This window comes from Dipteris shenzhenensis, chromosome 1, assembly GCF_047967505.1.
Source record: "Dipteris shenzhenensis isolate YYH24624 ecotype China chromosome 1, Dip_SZ_1.0, whole genome shotgun sequence".
NCBI classification, from domain to species: domain Eukaryota; kingdom Viridiplantae; phylum Streptophyta; class Polypodiopsida; order Gleicheniales; family Dipteridaceae; genus Dipteris; species Dipteris shenzhenensis.
This window is the reverse complement of record NC_141596.1, coordinates 38,416,882-38,437,391: the sequence shown is the minus strand read 5'-3', so window position 1 is coordinate 38,437,391 and position 20,510 is coordinate 38,416,882. Positions and strand designations below refer to the sequence as shown.

The window sequence follows — 20,510 nt, the reverse complement described above, 5'->3', positions numbered from 1 at the left end:
CATCCAGTCCTTGATCCACACACGATATGATTAACGTGAGACAGAGCATCGTTAACAGACGGCCCAAGGACCCTACGGTTACCAATGATGAGGTACTACGTCGGAATGGTCTCTTCTATGGAAGCTTGTCAATGAATTTCCCGACTCCACGTTTTTACTTCTTTCACACATATCTTGTCTAAAGTTACAAACCAGTTTCATGGGATTTTGTTTACGTCTTCGACCGAGGAATCCACCGTTTTCACAATACGGTTGTTTCTCGAGGGTTATAAGTTTAAGCACAAAAGTTTATCGGATAACTACCTTATGTTGCTGCGCACTATTACTTTACAGAGTATCGATAAAGAGTTCGACAAAGAGATGAGATCACTCCAAAAGAAGAAACAGCATTACGCTTGGAAAGAGGCAGAAGTGCGCCAATCTGTTTCCCCTCAAAGACACGAGACTTTAAGGCGGCAGTAAGGCTCTGCTAGTGTTATTGTCTCCTTCTTCTACACACGGCGTGTGGACTTCAATAATGCCTTTAGCTGAGTCATTTTTTGAAATTCCTACGAAAAACTCTCTGATCTTGAGTCTTCATTAAGCTTCTGGTCTGGGAATTATTCGTTTCTAGAACAATTGGAGTGCTCGTTGTTACATGGGCTGGCATAGAACTTCTGAAATTCGCAATTTCAAAAGATACTTGAGGATGAAATTCTATGATTCCTGAAATGAACGTCCTATATTATACATGTTATCTTTTTTATGATCGAGTCTTTTCTTCTCTACTGCAACTTGAAGAATGGCTTCAAAAGTTTGCCTTCAAATACTTTGTCTTGTATTTTTAAGGATCCTATGTAGATTGTAACCATGCCTTATAGCTTTTGCCTTCAACAAACTAGCCGACAGAAGTATGGAATTATATTATATTTTGTTTCCTAGGGTATCATTGACATTGCTTATGGTTGTTGCTAACAGAGCAGAATTGAAGGCAGCCATGGAAGAGCAACTGAGAATAAGAGAGGCAAACCATCAGCGGCTGGTTGAGGAAGAAAAAACATTCGATCGATACAACGAGTATCTAAGAAGGTAGTGAAGGAGAGGGCACTTGCATTGCAAGACAGCACTCGAATTGCAAGAGGTTATATGTTTACTTACCTTTGATAGATGTGCCGTCTTGTATGTTTAGGTTTTCTGGACCTCATTCTGTCGAAGAGGAATTAGCAAGGCAACAAGATAAAAAGGACCATCTAAAAGAACTAATGGATGAAAATATCCGGGTAAATATACTCTAACCATGATAATGGTGTTTCCAAGGTTCAGCTTTCGTTCCTTTAATGTTACAATTGTAATAAGATCTTAAATTTGGGATTATCTTATTCATTTCACACAGCTATTGATGGATAAGAAACGGGTCAGTGGTTGAAGAGATAGAAATAGCCTGTCAAAGCTGGTGGTTCTTTAGATATTGAAATTGCCTTGCCAAGATGTAGGCAGAAAAATTCAAGTATATTTAAGCTCTACCTCTGTGTGCACAATATCAACAATAGAAGACTGGGATTTCTCCAAAACTTGCATGCTGAAACAGGTGAGGGGCTGCTTCCCCTACCCATGTATTTGGCCAGATCTGGTCGTTCAGCCTACTGAAACTCACAATCCCACAAGGGGTCCTTTTGTCCTTTTGCTGGGATCTCCAACGCCCCAGCCACGGGCCTCGTAGGCCACCGATGTGTGTGTGTGTGTGTGTGTGCGTGTGTGCGTGTGTGTGTGTGTAGTGCCTTCTGGGCTGAATTGAAGGGTCCAATCTTGCAGCTCATTAATGTAGCCTGGCAGCATCAACATCTTCCTCTGCTTGGAAGCATGGTCTGGTCAAGCCTGTGCCCAAAAAACCTCTCTGTGAGGATATGGCTGACTGGAGACCCATCACTTTGATGCCTGTTATATATAAACTTATTACCAAAATGTTGGTTCACCGTATAAAGGATATTCTTTATGATGGCCAGGCAATATGGTTTTGTTCCAAGAAGGCATATACATTATAATATCTCCAATACTCTCACTGCAATGGAATATGCTAAATATAAAGATCAAGATGTGGCAAAGGCATTTGATACCATACAGTGGGATTATGTCTCTCAAACCATGTCCAAACTTGGTTTTGGGCCAAAGCTAGTTAATGTCATTTATTGGCTTTACTCTAATTCCACTGCTCAATGCCTTATAGGGCATCATTTTCCGAGTCCTGGACTCTGGGATGGTCAGTCCGATAGAAATGCCCTCTCAGTGCTTTGCTTTATGCTATTGCTTCTCATCCTTTGCTTCTTTATATGGATCATCTGGTTGATACTGGACAGCTTGTGGGGTTACAGATTCCAGGCTCACGGCACAGGCTTATGCAGATGATTCTTACTTCATGCCAAAGAATTGTCCTGTGGAGCTTCACTTATTGATGGATACCCTTTCTGATTTTGGTTTGGCAGCTAGTCTAAATATTAATTTTCAGGTCTGAAAGAGAACACAGTTGTATAGACATACTAGAATAGATATAGTGGTGCAAACCACGCCAAGTCTTGTATCAATACCTTCAACAAACAAACAGTGAGGGAAGGGTACCAAAAGATGGCTCCATTTTGTACACCCTCTAAAGTAGGCTCTTCCTCTTCTGCCACGTGCCTTTATATAGGCTTCAACAGCTCTCAAAGGTATAGCTCGTCTATTAAAGTTATGCTCTGATGTTGTTAGTAGATGAAGCTGCATTCAATGCGCTCACTATACTCTCCTATTGGGTGTATTGTGTGCACCTAGGAATGCTGAATTTGGTCCTTGACTCCGTAGTTCTTGGTACATCAAGTCCGGCTCCATACAAGCAAGCCACCTTGAAGCAACCGTTCCGTCCATGCAACACCAACCATCTTTGGCACTAGAGATCTCGATCCCGAACTTGCTAGCTTCTTCAGTCCATCTAGGTACTAAGAACAGGTCCGCCTAGCTGTCCCCCTCATGAATTGGGAACACACTGAATTCTGCAAAGCACCAAAGTTTCCCAGGTCTATTTCAACCCGTCTTTGAACGGACACCATCCATTAACTGATCCATTCAACACCTCCTGATCTCCAGCAGGTATACCAAAGTGCTTCTTTGGTCCTTCTGATCACCAATCTCCACCTGAAAGGATTCAATCGGTTCACCACTGGGTCTTCCAGGCATAATGCAACTAGGTAACCATGGTGAGGCTTCCAATCATCAGTACTAGTCAATGTTCCAAACTCATTGGAGTCTGAATTACCAATCTCTGTGGCAAACTTGTAGCGGGCATCGAATGCTTCTACAATAAGAACTCCCCGTGTGTCTATACAGAAGGTTTTCACTCTCCATTCTCGCTGGAACTGAGAACTTGTATAAACAACACCCCAATGCAAATTGCTGAAGGCTCCGATAAAAGAAATTGACATCACATACCCTTCACCATCCTGCACTGTGTAGTTATGAACCACCCATAGTGACCTGTCTTCATCTTCACCGATGGTACTGGCCTCATCCTCAGCTACCTCCGACTGAGCAATATCCCTAGTTTATGTTTCTTCTGGTATGAATCGAACCAAGTTTAAAGCTCCACTAATAGTCATAAATTTGAACCTTCAAGTTCAAAAAGAGTCCGAACAGCCTATAAGCCAAATCGAAAATTGGCAAATGTCACATTGCTTGCTGCTGAAGGTCACTTTGATATTCAGAAGTTTATTATGGGCAACCAAGTACCTCATTTCTGTCAAAGACCTTGGTGCCTTCAATCTCTAAAATGGGTAGACAAAGGGTCATAAGTATTTGGAAGAGAATCGCAGGAACATATACCTGAAGGGGTGGCAAGAGCGGAGTCTAATGACTCAGTCCAATCTCTGATGAAAGAGGTAGCTCAAAAACGGTGAGACTTTGTACTTGCAAGAGCAGAAATGTATTGATCTTGCCTTGAGGTAAGAAGGGCTGTAAACTTTGGTCAGTATGTTCAAACTATGGCTTACACTCAAGACTTCAAAATATAAAAGACTCAAAAGACGAGATTATTCTGCAGAAGTTCAAAGGTGAAACCACATCCCCGCATGAGCTACAAGAGGGGCTTACTAAATTGGAGTTCTTGAAGTTATATCCTAGAGATGACACATCAAAGATTCAGTTTGGCACTCTTGGCACTATGGGATGTCTGTGACCTAGGTGATCAGACCCTCTAGCCCCTCCGCCCTCAACGTTGGATATGCCTCCACTCCTGCCTTTCCCCCGCCCCCCCCAGCCAGTCCATCCCTCCCTCCCCTGCATTATATTTCTAAAGTGGAAAAGGAAGTAGCACAACAAGTGGCTTGTACGCATGTGCATTAAATACAGAAATCTCAACAAGGGCAATGTCGAAAAATAATTCCAATTCCGAGCATCGATGACTTGTTCAATGAACTCATGGGTGCTGAATACTGTACAAAATTAGATCTGAGGTTGAGCTACTATTAAATTTAAGTGGAAGAGAATGATAGCATAAGACAGCCTAATGCACAGAAAGAGCTCGTATGAGTTCAATATAATGCTATTTGGACTGTCTAATTAAATACATGGCATATAGGAGTACAACAGCCATATTTTGAGAAATTCACCTTGACTTCAAGTTGCATAATGGACTAGTGTATCTAGGGAAATACTTTGATTGGTTCGAAATGCACAATATAAATTATGGGTGTGAGGGAGTGCATGCCTCTCTAGTGGCATGGCATATCGGTGTATGGAAGACATCTAACCAATGAGTTAGAGTAATATATGGGATGTTCTTTCGTAAGATGTGGTGAAATTTGTATCAAATTGTTGTGATGCCTACAAGACATATTTCAACTCGCCTATTGCAGCCTTTGCCATTCTAGAGAGAGAATAATTATCAAGCTGTCTTCAACTTGAGGGCGATACGACATTTATGTGGTGGTCGTCAAAAGCTTACCGAACAAGACCATTTCATCCCTATCAAGATGAGATTCATCATCGTAGGTTGCCTGATTATTCAATGATCCTCGTGTTCTAAAGCGAGGGTTGTCTCAAGGGATTGTCGGTAATGGAAAGGGTATGGCAGGAACTATACAGAGTTTTGAGTACATACTAAGAGGATGAACAAATGGGTAGATGGGTATCCAAAGTCTCTTCTGCCACAATGCTCAAAATAAATGGCTTGGACTTGTAGAATCACCAAGAATTTAACCATTGCGAGGAGCCTGTTGGAGACATTCCATGGATGCAAAGCTGGATCATTGCTGTAAACATCAGCAATAAAAGACAATTTAGAGAAGATGGAAACTCTTTTGCAATTGGCCAAAATGAAGCCCAAGACAACTATAAGAAGGATACATATGAATATGGATGTATTCTTTATTCAAAGAACATGATTTTTGGTGCAATCAAGGCTCCACAAAAGTAGAGATGCATTATTGAAGGTTAATACCAACACTAAGCTAGCCTGCTGGTATTATAGCTCCTACAATGCCATTGCAAGGTTTGGGAATAGGAGCTGCCACTACCTCTAGGAATCATGAGGTAGTAGTCCATGTGTCCTTATTGAAACTACATGGGTCAACACGTTTAAGCCTTTTGTGAGCTGCCACCTTTGGATGAGGAGGGACACATGCTATACATCCCTAGGTGTATCATGGGCTTTAGGAAAAAGATCCTTGTAACAATTATTGCATGGAGTACCTCATCAAGATGGAATGGCCTTTCAAAGGATGAAAAGCCTTGGCAGCCAAAGACCATCGTGTAGAAGCCCACCTTTTTGGCAGATTGATGGACGACCTCCATGGCTCATCACAGCCAGAGCCTCTAATTTTGAGGGCAAATTTCTTTAGGTAGGGAAGGCTATAACAGAGAAATTTGTGCTACCCGGGCACTGGCACCTAAGAGGGGACTAATAAGTCGACCCTCATGCATTGTACTACATTTTGGTACAGCATCTTTGATGTGGCTCTCTCTGGATGGACGCCAGTAGGATACCACGTAGGGTGATGGAAGCTACACAAATCATGGGCTGGCACAAGAGGGAATGAAGTGGATGGAATCATGGAATATAACAGCCACTGATATACCAGAAGATGCCTTTGAAATAAGGGAAATTGTGACGCAGAAAATGCTACAAAAACAATGGCAAAACCCTGGGATGAAAATGCAATTCTATAAACAGGAAATCAGCTCAATGGACAGCTACGAGATGCAAAAGTACCTCGAGGAAGACATATCAGTATTTAAAAGGCATCTAATCTGTAAAATCAGAACTAGTTCACATAATCTCGGGGTAGAGAAGGGTAGGTGGGCAAGACCCAAGACCCCCAAAGAGGAAAGAACCTGCAAATTTTGCCCCATTATGAGCAGCATGTACTCCTAAGATGTAGATCCTATGCACACATAGAGAACGTTATAAGGTCACGAAAGATAATCTGAAAAATCTGCTGGAGCAACCAGCCAAAAAGCTAGGCAGCTACTTGAAAGAGATTTTGGAACACTGTAAACAAGATACTGGGACTAGCACATAAGCTAGCCCAACACGTAATCAATACGTAAGAAGTTGTAATATTTCTCTCAACTGATGTAAGGGATCACTATTTGGAGAACATGGAAAACGGCCTGAAAAAGCTAGCTAACCAGACACACAAGGGCTAGTAGCGGAGATGCTAACATGGGGCGATGAGACAACAAAGAAAATGCTTGCCAGGTTTATAAATATGGCTATAGAGCAAGGGTTTCCATTAACTTGGCACATAAGCAGGATTGTACAGATTCATAAGGAAGGAGATAGCAAGATGGCAAAGAACTATCAGACAATCATGGTAGGCAGCCTAATGGCAAAGTTATATGGAACTATTTGTGAGCAGAAAATCAGCAAATGGGCGGAGGAACAAGGAGTAAGGGCGCCATCCCAAGCAGGGTTTCGCCCCAAACACTCAACGGTTGATCATCTGGTTGCTATCAGAGCTGCAACTGAAGCAATCAAATGTAAGAAAGAGGCTATCTACTGTTGTTTCATAGATTTCAGGAAAGCCTTTGATACAATGCCGCATAAGAGGTTATGGGAAAGACTGGAAAGCTCAAAGTTCCTCAAGAACTTAGAGAAGCCACAGACCGTCTCTATGAGAAGGTGCTAGCTGAGTGAGCACAGCCGCTAGTAGACTGGTCATGCTCCAAGGGGAAAGCTGGAATAAGAAGTGACATAGGGGTTAAACGAGGTTGCCCCCTCTCACCGACACTCTTCAGTCTTTTGATCGATGAGTTGGGAGAATGGATGAGAATGAACAGCAAGGAGGGGGTCCAGATTGCAGGGTATGCTTTGTTAATGCTTATCTATGCAGATGACGTAGTATTCTTCGCACAGATAAGGAGCACCTGCAAGCACATTTGTTAATGCTTATCTATGCAGATGACGTAGTATTCTTCGCAAAGATAAGGATGCACTGAAAGATTTCTGCAAACACTCAAGGATGCAGGTCAATATAGACAAATCAAAGGTAATGGTCATCGGGACACGCAACAAGCTTGAAGAAAGTAGATGTCAGGTATTGAAGTGAGCCCCTAGACCTAGTCAACTCATATAAATATTTAGGACTGGATTTCATGGACAACTACAAGTGGAATGCATGCATGGAAAGGATTCTAGGGGATTTGAAAGCTCTATATAGGTTCGAAAACAAATGCAGGAAGGCACACTCTGGAATTGGGAAATGAGGAAGTTTCTGTACACCATGCTTGTTCAGATAGTAATCCTCTACAGATGCCCTGCTTGGGCACCCAGGGAAGAATAGAAACTATACATAAACATTTCCTAATAGGGGAGTTGGGGGTTAAGACACAGACACACTACCAAATCCTACTGGCTGAGATAGGTATGTTGCCTCTAGAGGGGGAAGCATTGTGTCAATTCATGGCTTACCTCAACAAAGTGGAGAAGATGGACGCTAGTAGGATACCACACAAGGCAATGGAAGCTACACAGAGCATGGGCTGGCACATGGAGGGAATGAAATGGATGGAAATATGGAGTATAACGGTCACTGATTTACCAGTCATGTGAAATAAGGGAGATTCATAGCTGGCTGACCTCCCCGTCCTGCCTCTCCCTGCTGCCCTCCGTCCTGCACCCTCTCCCCTCCCTCCCAGCCCTTCCCTTCCCCTCCCTCCTCCTCTCCCTGCCAGCCCCTCCTCCCGGGCTGCTACCCCCTCCTCCCGCTGCTGTCCCCCCTCGCTTCCTCTCCCGCTACCCTCCCTCCCTCTCTCCCTCCCTACCCCCGCTACCTCCTCTCCCTACCCCCGCTACCTCTCCCTCCCTACCCCGCTCCCTCTCTCCCTACCCCACTAGCTCCCCCTCCCCTTTCCTCTGCTTCTTCCTCCCTACACCATTCCCTCTCTCCCTACCCCGCTAGCTTCCCCTCCCTTCCCCGCTACCTCTCCCTCCCTACCCCACTCCTTTCCTCTCCCTTGCTGCTCACCCCACCTCTCCCTACCCCCTTGCTGCCCTTCCCTCCTTCCCCCTTGCTCCCCCTACCTGCCTCTACCTCCTACCCCGCTGCCCTCTCCTCTCCTCTCCCTACCCCGCCGCTGCCCCTCCTTCCTCTCCCCCTTCTCCCTCTACTCCCCGCTCCTCCTACCCCCCTCCCTTCCCCTCCCCCGCCCCCTTCTTTCTGCCCCTACCTCTGCTTCACCACCTCCCTCCCTCCCTTTCCCCCCTCTTCATCCTCTGACGGAATGTTATGCTCTAGCCGAGGTAGCATGACCTCGGAAGAATCAGTCGACATTTCCCTTAAAGTATCTATCTTTGTAATATATTTGTTTGCGCTTCATGTAAATGATCGGGAGGGATTTAATGTCAAGGTCCTAGGTGAGGGCTGATAGCACCTGACTAGGTAGATCTAAGGCCAAGGGCCAAGTGCAAAGATTGTGCCTAGGGGCAAAGGATTTAATGCATCCCAAGAGAGGGGTGAAATGTTGCATTAGGAAGGCCCTATATGGATGACATGTGGCATCTAGATCTATCTAGGGTATTGGGGCTTGTTGAGGCTAGAGAGAGAAGAGAAGGGAATTATTCACGTGGAATTTTGAACGAAGATCTCTGTCTGCTTGTTAGTCTCAGCGAGATATGGCTGGGAGGATATACATGGTGCTACTCCCGTGATACGAAGTAGAGAACTAGATCAATGTGTCTGACAATTGGTATCAGAGCTTGTGGAGAGAGCAAGGGACAAGTGACGTACAGAAGAAAGGTCGGGTTCATGGGCTTGGTGGCGAGTCGTCCAACGGTGGCCTACCCAACGGCGTCGAAGAGAAAGACTGTGACAGTTTGTAGGCTCATATAGGTGGTGAGGCGACGCGCTGATTGCAACGAAGCTGCTGACGAGGTCCGTGATAGATGGCGCTCCCGTAAGGTGATTTGACGAAACGAGGTAGATGAAGAGTGCCAGAGGGTCCTGCTACTCGTGACCTCCATGCGACGGACTCATTCGACGAATTGCAGACATGTGGATTGGACGATGTGTGGTCTACGAACGACGTGCTCCAGTCAAAGCCATGCATGGTCACGTAAATAGTTCGTAGGCAGAGGCGTGTTGACTGTTTTGTGGCTGGAGCTTGGGGGTCCCGTAAGGCAGCGACGACAGCGGGTCTGGAGTATAGGTGGAGCGGCTGGTAACCTGCGACGTCCACGAATTAGGAGCGGGACACGCAGGCGTTGAAGCTGCTGTTTGAGCGGAAGGTTCCGGTAAGGTCCTGCGACAGTAGTACTTTGTGGCTAACCAGATCGATAGGAAGCCCAAGGGAATGTGCTGGAATGGACAGCAGAAATTTGTGAGCAGGGAGATCATGTGGCACGATTACCCTGACGGACAGAGGATCAAACCTTCGATAATTCGGTGAAGCTGACACAGAATAGCAGAGGTCTAGGCGGGATTGGTGCACGTAAGCAGTGACCTGGGGCGCAGAGGCAACGCTGATAGCGTGGAGCGCTAGTCAATGGACAAGTGTCCCACATAGTCCGAAATTTGCCAGCGAGCGTGGAAACGGTGACTGCAGACTATTGGCAGGATCTACATGGAATTAGAAGGGCTGTGACGAAACCGTTCTTGACCAGGGAGCTTTCTTTGATCTCCATTAGTTTCATGTTGTTTTTTTTCTCCTTGACTTAGTCGGGTGATGCTCTATTTTCGTAGACAGGATCTCGTGAATGATCAGCCTGTATGAGGCTTTAATGCTGTAGCAGGGATAGATTATGCCTGTGCATATGCCTGTGTGCTTCAGTCAGAGTCAGTTTGCAGGAGTTTCCCTAGTATAGGGAAAAGCGCTATTTGGGTTATGCATGTATCGAATGCCTAGTCAGTGTGCATGTGGGATTGCAGGAATTCCCTAGTATAGGGAATTGTGCCAGACTGTTAGTACACTGAATTGGGTCAGCTTGTAAATACAGTTTTCTAGTGGTGTTAAAAAAAAAAAAAACCACAAAAACACCCATTGAACGGAATGGAAGTAGAAGAAGGGGCTTCCAGAAGGGACCCTGGTGAATCAGGAGTCCGGCCGACCCAGCAGGGATCGCACCCAGTAGCTCATACTTTAGCTGGCAGGACTGCATTGCTGGAGGATGCCTTGCAACAGTTGTTAGCGCAGCAATTACAGGCCAATGCAGGGCAGTCCGAACTTAGGAGAGCGATACATAGTATGTCTGCCAGACCTTCTCGAGAAGAGAAGGGAAAGGCTCCAATGGAACCGGAGTCTAGAGTTCATACGGTCGAGCCTAGGAAGGCTAAAGTGCCAAATATTGCAAATTACAGACCGGAAAAGTATTCTGGTCGGATGAACGACCGTAGCTCCGATGTCATTGAGACCTGGTTACACAAATGGGACGAGGCGTTCGCCATTTGTGAAATCAGAAACGACATCAAAAACATCCGCGAGGCCACGCACATATTTAGTGAGGCAGCGGATCGGTGGTGGATTAAACAACAAAAAGATGGGATAGCATCCACTACCTGGGAGGGGTTTAAAAGAGAGTTCAGGAAACACTTCTTATCTCTTGACGAAGCATCCCGAGCTTGGGATCAACATAGGAACCTTCGTCAGAGAAATTTATCAGTGGCAGAATACACTGAAAAGTTTCGAGAGAGTGTAATGAAGGTTGACGAACCCCTGCCTCAATCAATCCAAGTGAAAGATTTCATATTTGGATTGAATGATCGAATAAAAATGGAAGTTCGGGCTAAGTACGCGAACACGTTAGATGATGCAATAGCTATAGCCCTGAACTACGAGGATGCCAAGGGCAGCAAGCCAAGTGGGTTTGCACAGGTCAGAACCCAGTATGGGTATCTGAAGAAATCTGGGTTTAAGAAGAAGTGGGCTAGTAGAGGGAGTGGTTCGCAGCCGAGTGGTCAAGCCAAGCAGGCGAGACCGGCTGAAACTCCTAAACCAAGTACCACCATTGGAGTGAAGAGGAAAGTAACCCCAATGGCAGCCCGGGCTTGGTCTAAGTCTCCCTTGAACCCAGAACAAAGGGAAAAAGCGAGGAGAGAAGGCGTATGTTTTAGTTGCCTTCAGCCTCATCAGTGGAAGGATTGTCCACGTAATAAAGATCATCGGATGGCTGAGATGGTGATCTTAGAGTGCGACGTGGAGATGCAGGAAAGTCCCAGAGCGGAAGAGATGCAGATTCAGCTAGCGGGATCTTCTCAGAGGTTAGTACCTTGTTTGTTATGTGTGTCTGTTGCTAAGTTAGTGACGAGTGCACCTGATAACATCCTATCTAAGCCCGCAGCAACGGGGTATACGGCCTTTAATGATATGGAGTTAATTAAAATGAAAGGGCAAGTAGCCAATCATGATGTCATTGTGTTGTTTGACTCGGCGTCAACTCACAATGTGATTAACTCCAAGCTCGTGAAGAGGCTGTCCATCTGACTATGCGTATACAGTCAGGATGGCAGATGGAAGTTCAACTGAAGTATGGGACCAAAGGGTTATCCAGTTGGAGCTTCGTATTCAGGACTATGCTAAGAAGCTTGATTTTGAAATGACCAAGCTTGCTCATGCAGATATAGCCCTGGGTATGGCGTGGCATTCTAGGAAGAATCCAGCCATTGATTGGAAAAAGCACGTATATCAATTCAAGATGAATGATGTGCTTTATGTCTTGCGAGGTGAGAAAGATATACCTCAGAGACCGTTGGTTTCCGTGATGGAAATCCGAAAAGCTCAAGTAGAGTTTTTATTCCTTTGCACAGCATCGGTAGAGCCAGTTGATGATTCTTCGGCTAGTACTGATGTTATGCAAAGTGGTGAGATGGCCAAGCTGGCTAATCTTATAACAGAGGAGTTCTCTGAATGTTTTAGGGATGAACTACCTTATGGGTTACCTCCAGAGCGGAAAGTTCAACATAAGATTGAACTGATCCCGAGGGCAGAACGTGTAAACAGACCTCCCTATAGAATGAGTTTTATTGAAGAGGCGGAGGTGCGTAGACAACTGGAAGAATATCTCAAGTTGGGGCAGATTCAACCAAGTTTCTCACCTTTTGCTTCGCCAGTGATATTCTCACCTTTTGCTTCGCCAGTGATATTAAAGAAGAAAAAGGATGATACATTTCGCCTATGTATAGATTACAGAGCATTGAATAATATCACTGTTAAGCACAGGTATCCGATGGCTCGGATTGATGATTTGCTAGATGCATTACATGGAGCCGTGATTTTCCGTAAGATAGATCTTAAGTGTGGCTACCATCAAATCCGGATTAGAGCCGAGGATGTCCATAAAACCGCTTTCAGAAGCAGGTTTGGTCATTATGAGTTTTTGGTAATGCCCTTCAGACTTACCAATGCTCCAGCGACCTTCGTCATGCTTATGAACGATTTACTACGTCCGTATATCGGAAAGTTCGTAGTACATTTTATTGATGATATCCTGATATTCAGTAAAAGTCTTACTGAGCATCGTGAACACTTAAGAGTAGTGTTCAGTACTTTGAGGAAAGCCAGTCTTTATCTAAATAAAAAGAAAACTATACTGTGTATGGTTAGGCTTGAATATTTAGGGTTCAGAATTACTCCACAGGGGGTAGAAATGGATCCGAAGAAAGTGGTTGTGATACTAACTTGGCCAATCCCTCAGAGTCTGACCGCGTTGCGATCATTCTTGGGATTTGTCCAGTTTTATAGAAGGCATATCAAAGGATATTCCGGAATAGTATCACCATTGACTGATCTGACCTCAGATAAAGTACCTTTTATTTGGGGACAGAATCAACAAGAAAGTTTTAATACCATAAAACAAGCTATGGTCACAGGACCGGTGTTAAAAATAGTTGATCCCCAGAAACCATTGTTCCTAGAAACCGATGCAAGTGGCATAGCAGTAGGAGCAGTCCTCCTTCAAGAGGGAAGGCCAGTAGCTCAGCCACAGTCTCTTCTATTTTCTTGGTCGAACAGGAGAGTAAGGATGCTTATCCATCACGGATTAAGAGATTTTATGTGGATGATTGGGTACTGGACAGAGGTGGGACAATTAGCATCAGTGCAGGGGTTTCCACTTTTGATCATTTTCCGGTTGTTTTGATGGTTTCAGAGCCTCGGGCGAGAGGCCGCTCTGCCCCAGTATCAGGATTCCAGATGCGCTCTATGCAGAGGAGGGCCTCACAGAGGCAGTGCTACGGATTTGGGATTCTCACCTACAGGGTGGGCAGCCATCCCCGTCAAATGTGGCTATAGCCCTCACTAATATTAGCAGCTTTTATCATTCTGTTGCTAGTATTAGGAGAGATGAGATTCGTAGGAGAGAGATTGCCATTCGACAGTAGCTGGTAGCTCTTCAGAGAGAAGAGCAGAAACGGCCTACAGATGCTTGGATTCAGAAGCGCGTTGCTGCAGCAAGGGCTCATCAGCAGACATTTAGGTCAGAGAGCAGAGTATGCCTTTCACACCAAAGAGTCTTTCTGGACGCAGATCGGAGGTAGAGTCAACAAGCAATTCTTCTCTACTCTTAGCCCTAGACATAGTAGAGAGAGTGTTTTGCAGCTTGTTGACTTAGACGGGATACTTCAGACACATCCAGATGTCGTCATGCAGATTGCTTCAGATTACTATGCCTCCCTTCTGACTGCAGATCTTGATTCACAAGCCAGAGATGATGCTAGACAGGTTATTTGGCAGCATATTCCTATGTTGGTGGATAGAGGTTTGAGAGCCTCACTTGATGCACGCTTCACCAACATAGAGTCCAGGACCGCTCTTACTGCCCTTCATAAGGGTAGTTGTCTAGGGTCAGATGGGCTTACATCTTCCTTTTTTTTTATTTTTTGGGATCAGATTGGGGACTACATCACCTCAGCCCTGCAGGGCGTTTGGGACTCGGGTGAGATGCCGGACTCACTCTCGGAGGGTCTCATTCATCTTATCCCAAAAGGAGGTTGCAGAAATTTAGTGTCTCAGTGGAAACCGATCAATTTACTGGGCACTTTGTATAAGATCTTGGCAAAAGCCATTAGCCTGCGATTAGAGGGGTTTCTTCTTTTTACAGGTCAGCCCATAGCCAGGTACTCATTGGTGGAGTCAGGGGAGACAAGTTTCAAATATCCAGATCAGTCCGATAGGGATGCCTTCTAGCCCCCTTTCTATTCCTATTTGTGGTTGAAGCTATGAGCCTCTATATCAAAGCTCAAGCTGATATTTTTGGGTTGAGACTTCCGTTGAGACAGGAAGAGGAGTTGCTGGACAGTGAGCTAGCATATGACACAGCTATTTTTTTGGATGCCACTCCACAGACAGACACCTCTTTCAAGACTACCTTGGATTTATTTTGCATTGTAGCAGGGGCTCACATTAACTGGAACAAATCCAATGGTTTCTGGATTAGTGATGAGGACACTCTAGATTGGGGTGCTGATATTGGATTTACTTGGATTCAGAGGGGTGTCTCCGTAAGGTATCTTGGATGCCAAGTTGGGGTGGGCATTTCTCTAGCACAGCAGTTCGCTCCCGTGATGGAGGGCATTAGGAGGAAACTCCTATTTTGGAGTTCGGCCAGACTTGACCTTGCATCCAGAGTTGTGGTTGTAAACCAGGTACTGTTGGCTACAGCCTGGTTTGTTTGCTCTTATTGGTGCCGATCTACAAGCAGTATCACTCAGCTCAAGAGACCTATCAGGAATTTTTTGTGGAGTGGATTAGACGGCACTTCAGATATGATAGCCAAGGTGGCTTGGGAGACTCTTATTCTACCCACTGCGGAAGGGGGCCTCAATATTATTAATCCAGACTTGCAGTGTAGAGCCTTGCTCTGCAAGATGGTGATCAAAGGTTTGATGCCTGGTCACAGGAGCCTTGGAAGGATTTCTTCTTACGTAGTATACAGACATGCACACCTTCTCAGGGAGGATATTGGATGGACACCCCTAGATGGATCTTTACGTCAGCCTGTCTCAGATCTCCTACTTCCCCTCTCATGACTACCATTCTGAAGGCTTGGGACAGCTTCAGAAGTACTCTTCGGAGAGTTTCACCCTCCTCTCGTGAAGAAATTGACAGGCAGCCCATCATGTGGAATGATTGCATACTAGATGAGCATGGCAGATCACTGGGCATGTCACATTATATGCAGTGGTCTAGATGGGAGTTGAGACTTGCATCCACGGTGGGTGCTTGGAAAGCTTTCAGGATGCTTCCAGAGGATCAGAGAGCTCGTTTAGTTAGTCACCTCAGAGGAAGTGCAGCCAGGATGCAGCAGATAGATGTAGCCATACCAGTGGAGTGGATGGATACAGACCATTTGCCTATTTCTGAGTCCACCTGGTTGGGGGCTTTTTCGAGGACAGGTATCCCTCTGCAGGTTATAGCCTTGTGGGATGCACATGAGGATACCCTTGTCTTTCAGGTTTATGCAGGAGGTAGGCTCCACAAATCTTTAGAGGACATTCTTTTGGAGGCTCCTTTTCAGCTTGTCAGGATTGCAGGATACATGGAGATGGGTAGAGACTCACAGTGGTATCTTGATCCAGACCCCATTCTCCTGGCTATTGGATCTTGGAGGCTTTGGCTGTATGGAGGTTCCCCTATTAGATCCTTGCAGTGGGATCCAGGGGAATGGGAGTGGATAGTTGCAGGGCACCGAGAGAAAAGCATCCCCTTCTTTCGTTACACGGTTAGAAATGCCAGGAGATTCTAGCTCAGTTGTAGGGATTGAAGGCCCTCTAGAGCTCCTCATTGGGATACTTTTCAGATTTCTACAGAGATGTAGAAAATTTTTTGGAGGAAGCTTTGGAAATCCCTCATGAATAGGAAAGTCACGTTATTCATATGGCTTACTATTCATGGAGGGATTGCAGTGAACTTGTGGAGATCTAGGTTCGGCGGGGCTGAGCCTACATATCCTCGATGCCACTCAGCAGTTGAGTCAGTGCAACACTGCCTTTGGGAGTGCACTCAGGTGAGGACGGTTTGGAAGAGTGTTGCTAGGATACTTTGCACTTTTTATAGAGCACCCTTCTTCATGACTTGGGGATCAGTTGCTTGGTTGTCACTCACTGTTCCACAGGCTTTTATTTGAGGGACATGACACGAACACAACTTTCTTTGTTCGACAACATCTTGTGGAGTCATGCTTCCTCCAGGATGTTCCATTTACTCCATTCAGAGCTCCCCACACTTCTGTAGACACATCTTGGGAGATTCCGGCTAGTATCACAGCATGGAATAGTTGGAGAGCCAGATGTACAGAGGCTTTGGAGGACTCCGAGGTTCACCCTTCTCAGACTATGGCCAATATCTAGGTAGATACTATACACACTTTGATGACCATTTGGGTGAACATACAGGGAACCTCCAGGATTGCTTCTGCTAGGAGGGTTGCTTTTCTCAGGGTCTGGAAGGATTGTCCTTTCTTCTCTGACTCTCCTTCAGGGATGAGGTGGCATTTTCAGCCGCCACCCGGGATTTTTGTTTGCTCATTCTGAGCTGTTTTTTCTCATGCTTGACATGATGTACTCTTGCACTTGAGCTTGCTCTGCGGTTTTTATTCATACTTAATGAAGTACTTTTCTTGAAAATAAGGGGATTGTGATGCAGAAAATGCTACAAAAACTCTAGCAAAACCCGGGGGCAAAAATGCAGTTTCATAAACACGAAATTGACAGCCATGGAATGTAGAAATACCTCGGGGAAGACATATCAACATGTAAAAGAAATCTCATCTACAAAATCAGAACTGGCTCCCATGATCTTGAAGTAGAGAGGGGTAGATGGGCAAGACCACGGATTCCTAGAGAGAAAGAACTTGCAAACTCTTCCACACAAGGGAGGTGGAGAATGAACATCATGTACTCCTATGATGTAGAGCCTACGTACACATCAAAGAAGGGTATGGGTACAGCAAAGATCTAAAAAACGAACTGAAGTAGCCAGCCAGAAAGCTAGGAAGCTACTTGAAAGAGGTTTTGGAGCATCGCAACCAGGTACTGGGTCTAGCACACACGCTAACCCAATAAGTACTGAATACATGACAAGTTTGACATTTTTCTCACTGGATGTAAGGGTCCAGGAATCACTATTAATTGATAGTGATCACCAATCCCACAGATCCTAAAGGGTCTCCCGCGGACTTTAATACAATCATATCTTCTCTCTCTCTCTCTCTCTCTTTGAAAGGGTTGCGAGGACCGCAATTGGGGCTTTGGACAGTGCTATTGTTGTTATACGCAGATGATGTCGTTCTTTTTGCATACGATCCGGAATCTATGCATAAACTTTTACAAGTGCTTAAGACTTTTTGTAGGGAAAGCGGACTGCAAGTAAATGTCGGAAAAAGAAAGATGATGGCAGTCTGTACCAATCAGCCAGAACATCCCCCTGAGATCACTTTGATGGACAGATCATTGAGTATGTCAGCACCTTCAAATACTTAGGGGTTGATATCCCGGCAGATCACAGATGGTGGCAATGTATACATAGAAGGATGGACACTGGTTGGGGAAAGTACTACCAGCTTGAGAATGATTGCAGGCACACCGACACTAGGAACTGGAAAATTCGAAATGTATTGTTTGATGCATATGTAGTGCAGACAGTATTATATGGAGTGGAAGTATGGGGAGGCAGCATTTCAGCCTCTACATGGAATGATATTGAGAAAATGCAAAAAGCTTTCTTAAGGACACACCTTGGTGTCAAACCCACTACTCCATACTCAATACTTCTATTGGAAACGCGGGAAGGAGACCGATTGAATTTCATGCATTGATCAGAGTTATGCAATACCTAATAGAGGTGCAGCAAATGCAACCTGATAGGCTGCCTCATAAAGCATGGAATGCCAGCACAAAGCTTCAAAAGAACTACAAAAGTAAGGTCATTTGCACAGGATGGGCAACCGACATAAGAAAATGGTTCAGCAGATGGAAAGTGGAAGCATATTTGACCATGCCGCCTGAAAAGGTCAACATGCAAGAGTTTCAACTGTCTTTACTGAGCACTTTGTGGAATCACTGGTTGACAAGTGAAAAGAGGGTAAAGCTGGAATATTACCAAGACAACATAAATCGCACATGTTGGTCTACATACATGTCCATAGAGACTCATGCTCAGTCTTATATTAGCACACCTATCCCCCTTCTATATCGCAGAAACATCGCCAAGTTCCGTACCAGATCTCATACATTTGCCATTGAGCAGGGAGCTTGGATACACCAGCCCAGACATGCTAGAGTCTGTACCCTTTGTGACATGTAGACAGTTGAGACGGAGGCACATGTAGCTCTACAGTGCCCCCGATATGCACATATCAGGGAGGACTACCAGCAGATACTGGGGGACTCCGCTCAGTTGACATCAGTTCTCTTCACTGCCTCTCCGGCAGCGTTGGGATCTTTTGTCACTCGTCTTTTTACCTATCGTCAGGAACTCATAGACTCCTGACCCCTCTCCTTGAGGAGACTCTTTTTACATTGTATCGAGACGGGTCCCATAGGTCATTTTTTGGCCCCCCGAGGACGTTAATAAATTCTACTTCTACTTCTACTTCTCTCTCTCTCTCTCTCTGGTACCAGCACCATCCTTCCTCCTCTATTCTGCCCAAGCCCTGATGTTGGCTGCCAACCAAATTTTGAGGCATGCCCTAAGACTCCTGCCTTTCTCTAGGGATCCTAGAGTAGTGACCATGGGGATGGTATCTTGGTTCAGTTCAAGACGGATATGTTGGCTGCCAACCACATTCTGTGGCATGCCCTAAGATTCCTTTTGCATTTCTCTAGGGATCCTAGTGTAGTGACAGAAGGAATGGTACCTTGGTTCAGTTCCAGAAGGAGAGTGGTTCATCAGCCTACATGCTGAGGGAGATCTATAAGGTTTGAGATCACCTATGCATTTTGACACCCAAGCAGAGGTCTTCCCCTTAAATTGAGGATGCGGTGCTGAACTCGACAGTCAGGATCACAGCTTGGCACATCTGGGCACCCGGCAGATTCACAGATGAGGTAACGGGTAGTGGTAAAATCATTTCAATTGCATCTTTGTGGTGCAGCTGCTCCGAGATACTGATTTGTTTTTCATTTTCTCAAGCTGAATCAAAAGTTCCTATTTTTAAAAACAGAAAGAAATGGTGGCTGCAAGTTAGAACATGAGAGTGAAATCAAACAAACATCCTCTTCTCAAGTGCTTTTCTGGAAAGCTTGCGAATAAAGTAAGTATATTCTAGTGGTTTTTCATGATCTAGTTTAACATGCACATTGGTTACCCCTCTTGGCAGTTATCAACATTGAAGAAAGAAATACAGGAGAGAGAAAAGATGCTTGAAGCAGAGATGGATCGGATACGAGCAAAAACCCCTTGTACCTGGAACCGGAGGCATTATTTGTGATCCAATATGATTTATTAAGAAACAAGATTTCTATCTTTCAGAGCCTTGGAGTTGCATATTTACCTGGCAATTACATGGTCTACTATTTCTCTGTGCCTCCTTGTAATAGTGAAGCTTGGACACAAAAAGTGTGACAAAAGGAGAAGCCATGTCTGCCTCCAATGAAGAGTGGCTGGGCCTTTTCACAGGGAATCAACCAAAAGGATTTGGTTACCATCACAGGCCTAACATGTGGATTGTTTTTCCTAGTATTTGGAGTGTGCTGAAATTAGCACGATCTTGTAGATCATGATGATGTAGTGAGCTTTATTGCATGTATGGATTTATTATAACCCTTTTTGTTTGAATGACTGATTTCATGAGAATCTATGTTGAGAAGACAATGGCACTTTACATACACTATGAATAATTAGACTTAACCCAGTATTTTTTTCAGTTGTGGGAACTTAAGAATGTGCCCCCATTTTCTGAAATTAGTTTCATTGACTGTGGTACATTTAGTATATTACAAACATCTTCAAAAAAAAAGGGTTATGACATGCTTTCCCAGGAGCTTTTAGAAGCAAATATTTTGGGTTGTGGATAGGTTTATACTTGTAATGGCTTGACTACATTTATGCAAAAGGTTTCAAAAAGTTCAGGCTAG

At 44.9% G+C, this 20,510-nt stretch overlaps 1 protein-coding gene across 1 annotated transcript; it reads left to right on the top strand.

The window, feature by feature from the left end:
- LOC147905794 (uncharacterized) lies at positions 1-20,246 on the top strand. The gene is made up of 5 exons (XM_087384535.1): positions 1-92; positions 334-458; positions 958-1,068; positions 1,169-1,259; positions 19,754-20,246. Exons 1-5 carry the CDS (start codon positions 27-29, stop codon positions 19,862-19,864), a joined length of 504 nt encoding a protein of 167 aa, XP_087240661.1. The 5' UTR covers positions 1-26; the 3' UTR covers positions 19,865-20,246.
- The last annotated feature ends 264 nt before the right edge of the window (positions 20,247-20,510 follow it).

Bases quoted from the DNA above. Each gene is read 5' to 3' on its own strand.
- LOC147905794 (XM_087384535.1), top strand. From the start codon at position 27: ATGATTAACGTGAGACAGAGCATCGTTAACAGACGGCCCAAGGACCCT. The intron at 1,069-1,168 runs GTAGTGAAGGAG...TTGTATGTTTAG, and splicing joins TACAACGAGTATCTAAGAAG to GTTTTCTGGACCTCATTCTG. The intron at 1,260-19,753 runs GTAAATATACTC...CCCTCTTGGCAG, and splicing joins TAATGGATGAAAATATCCGG to TTATCAACATTGAAGAAAGA.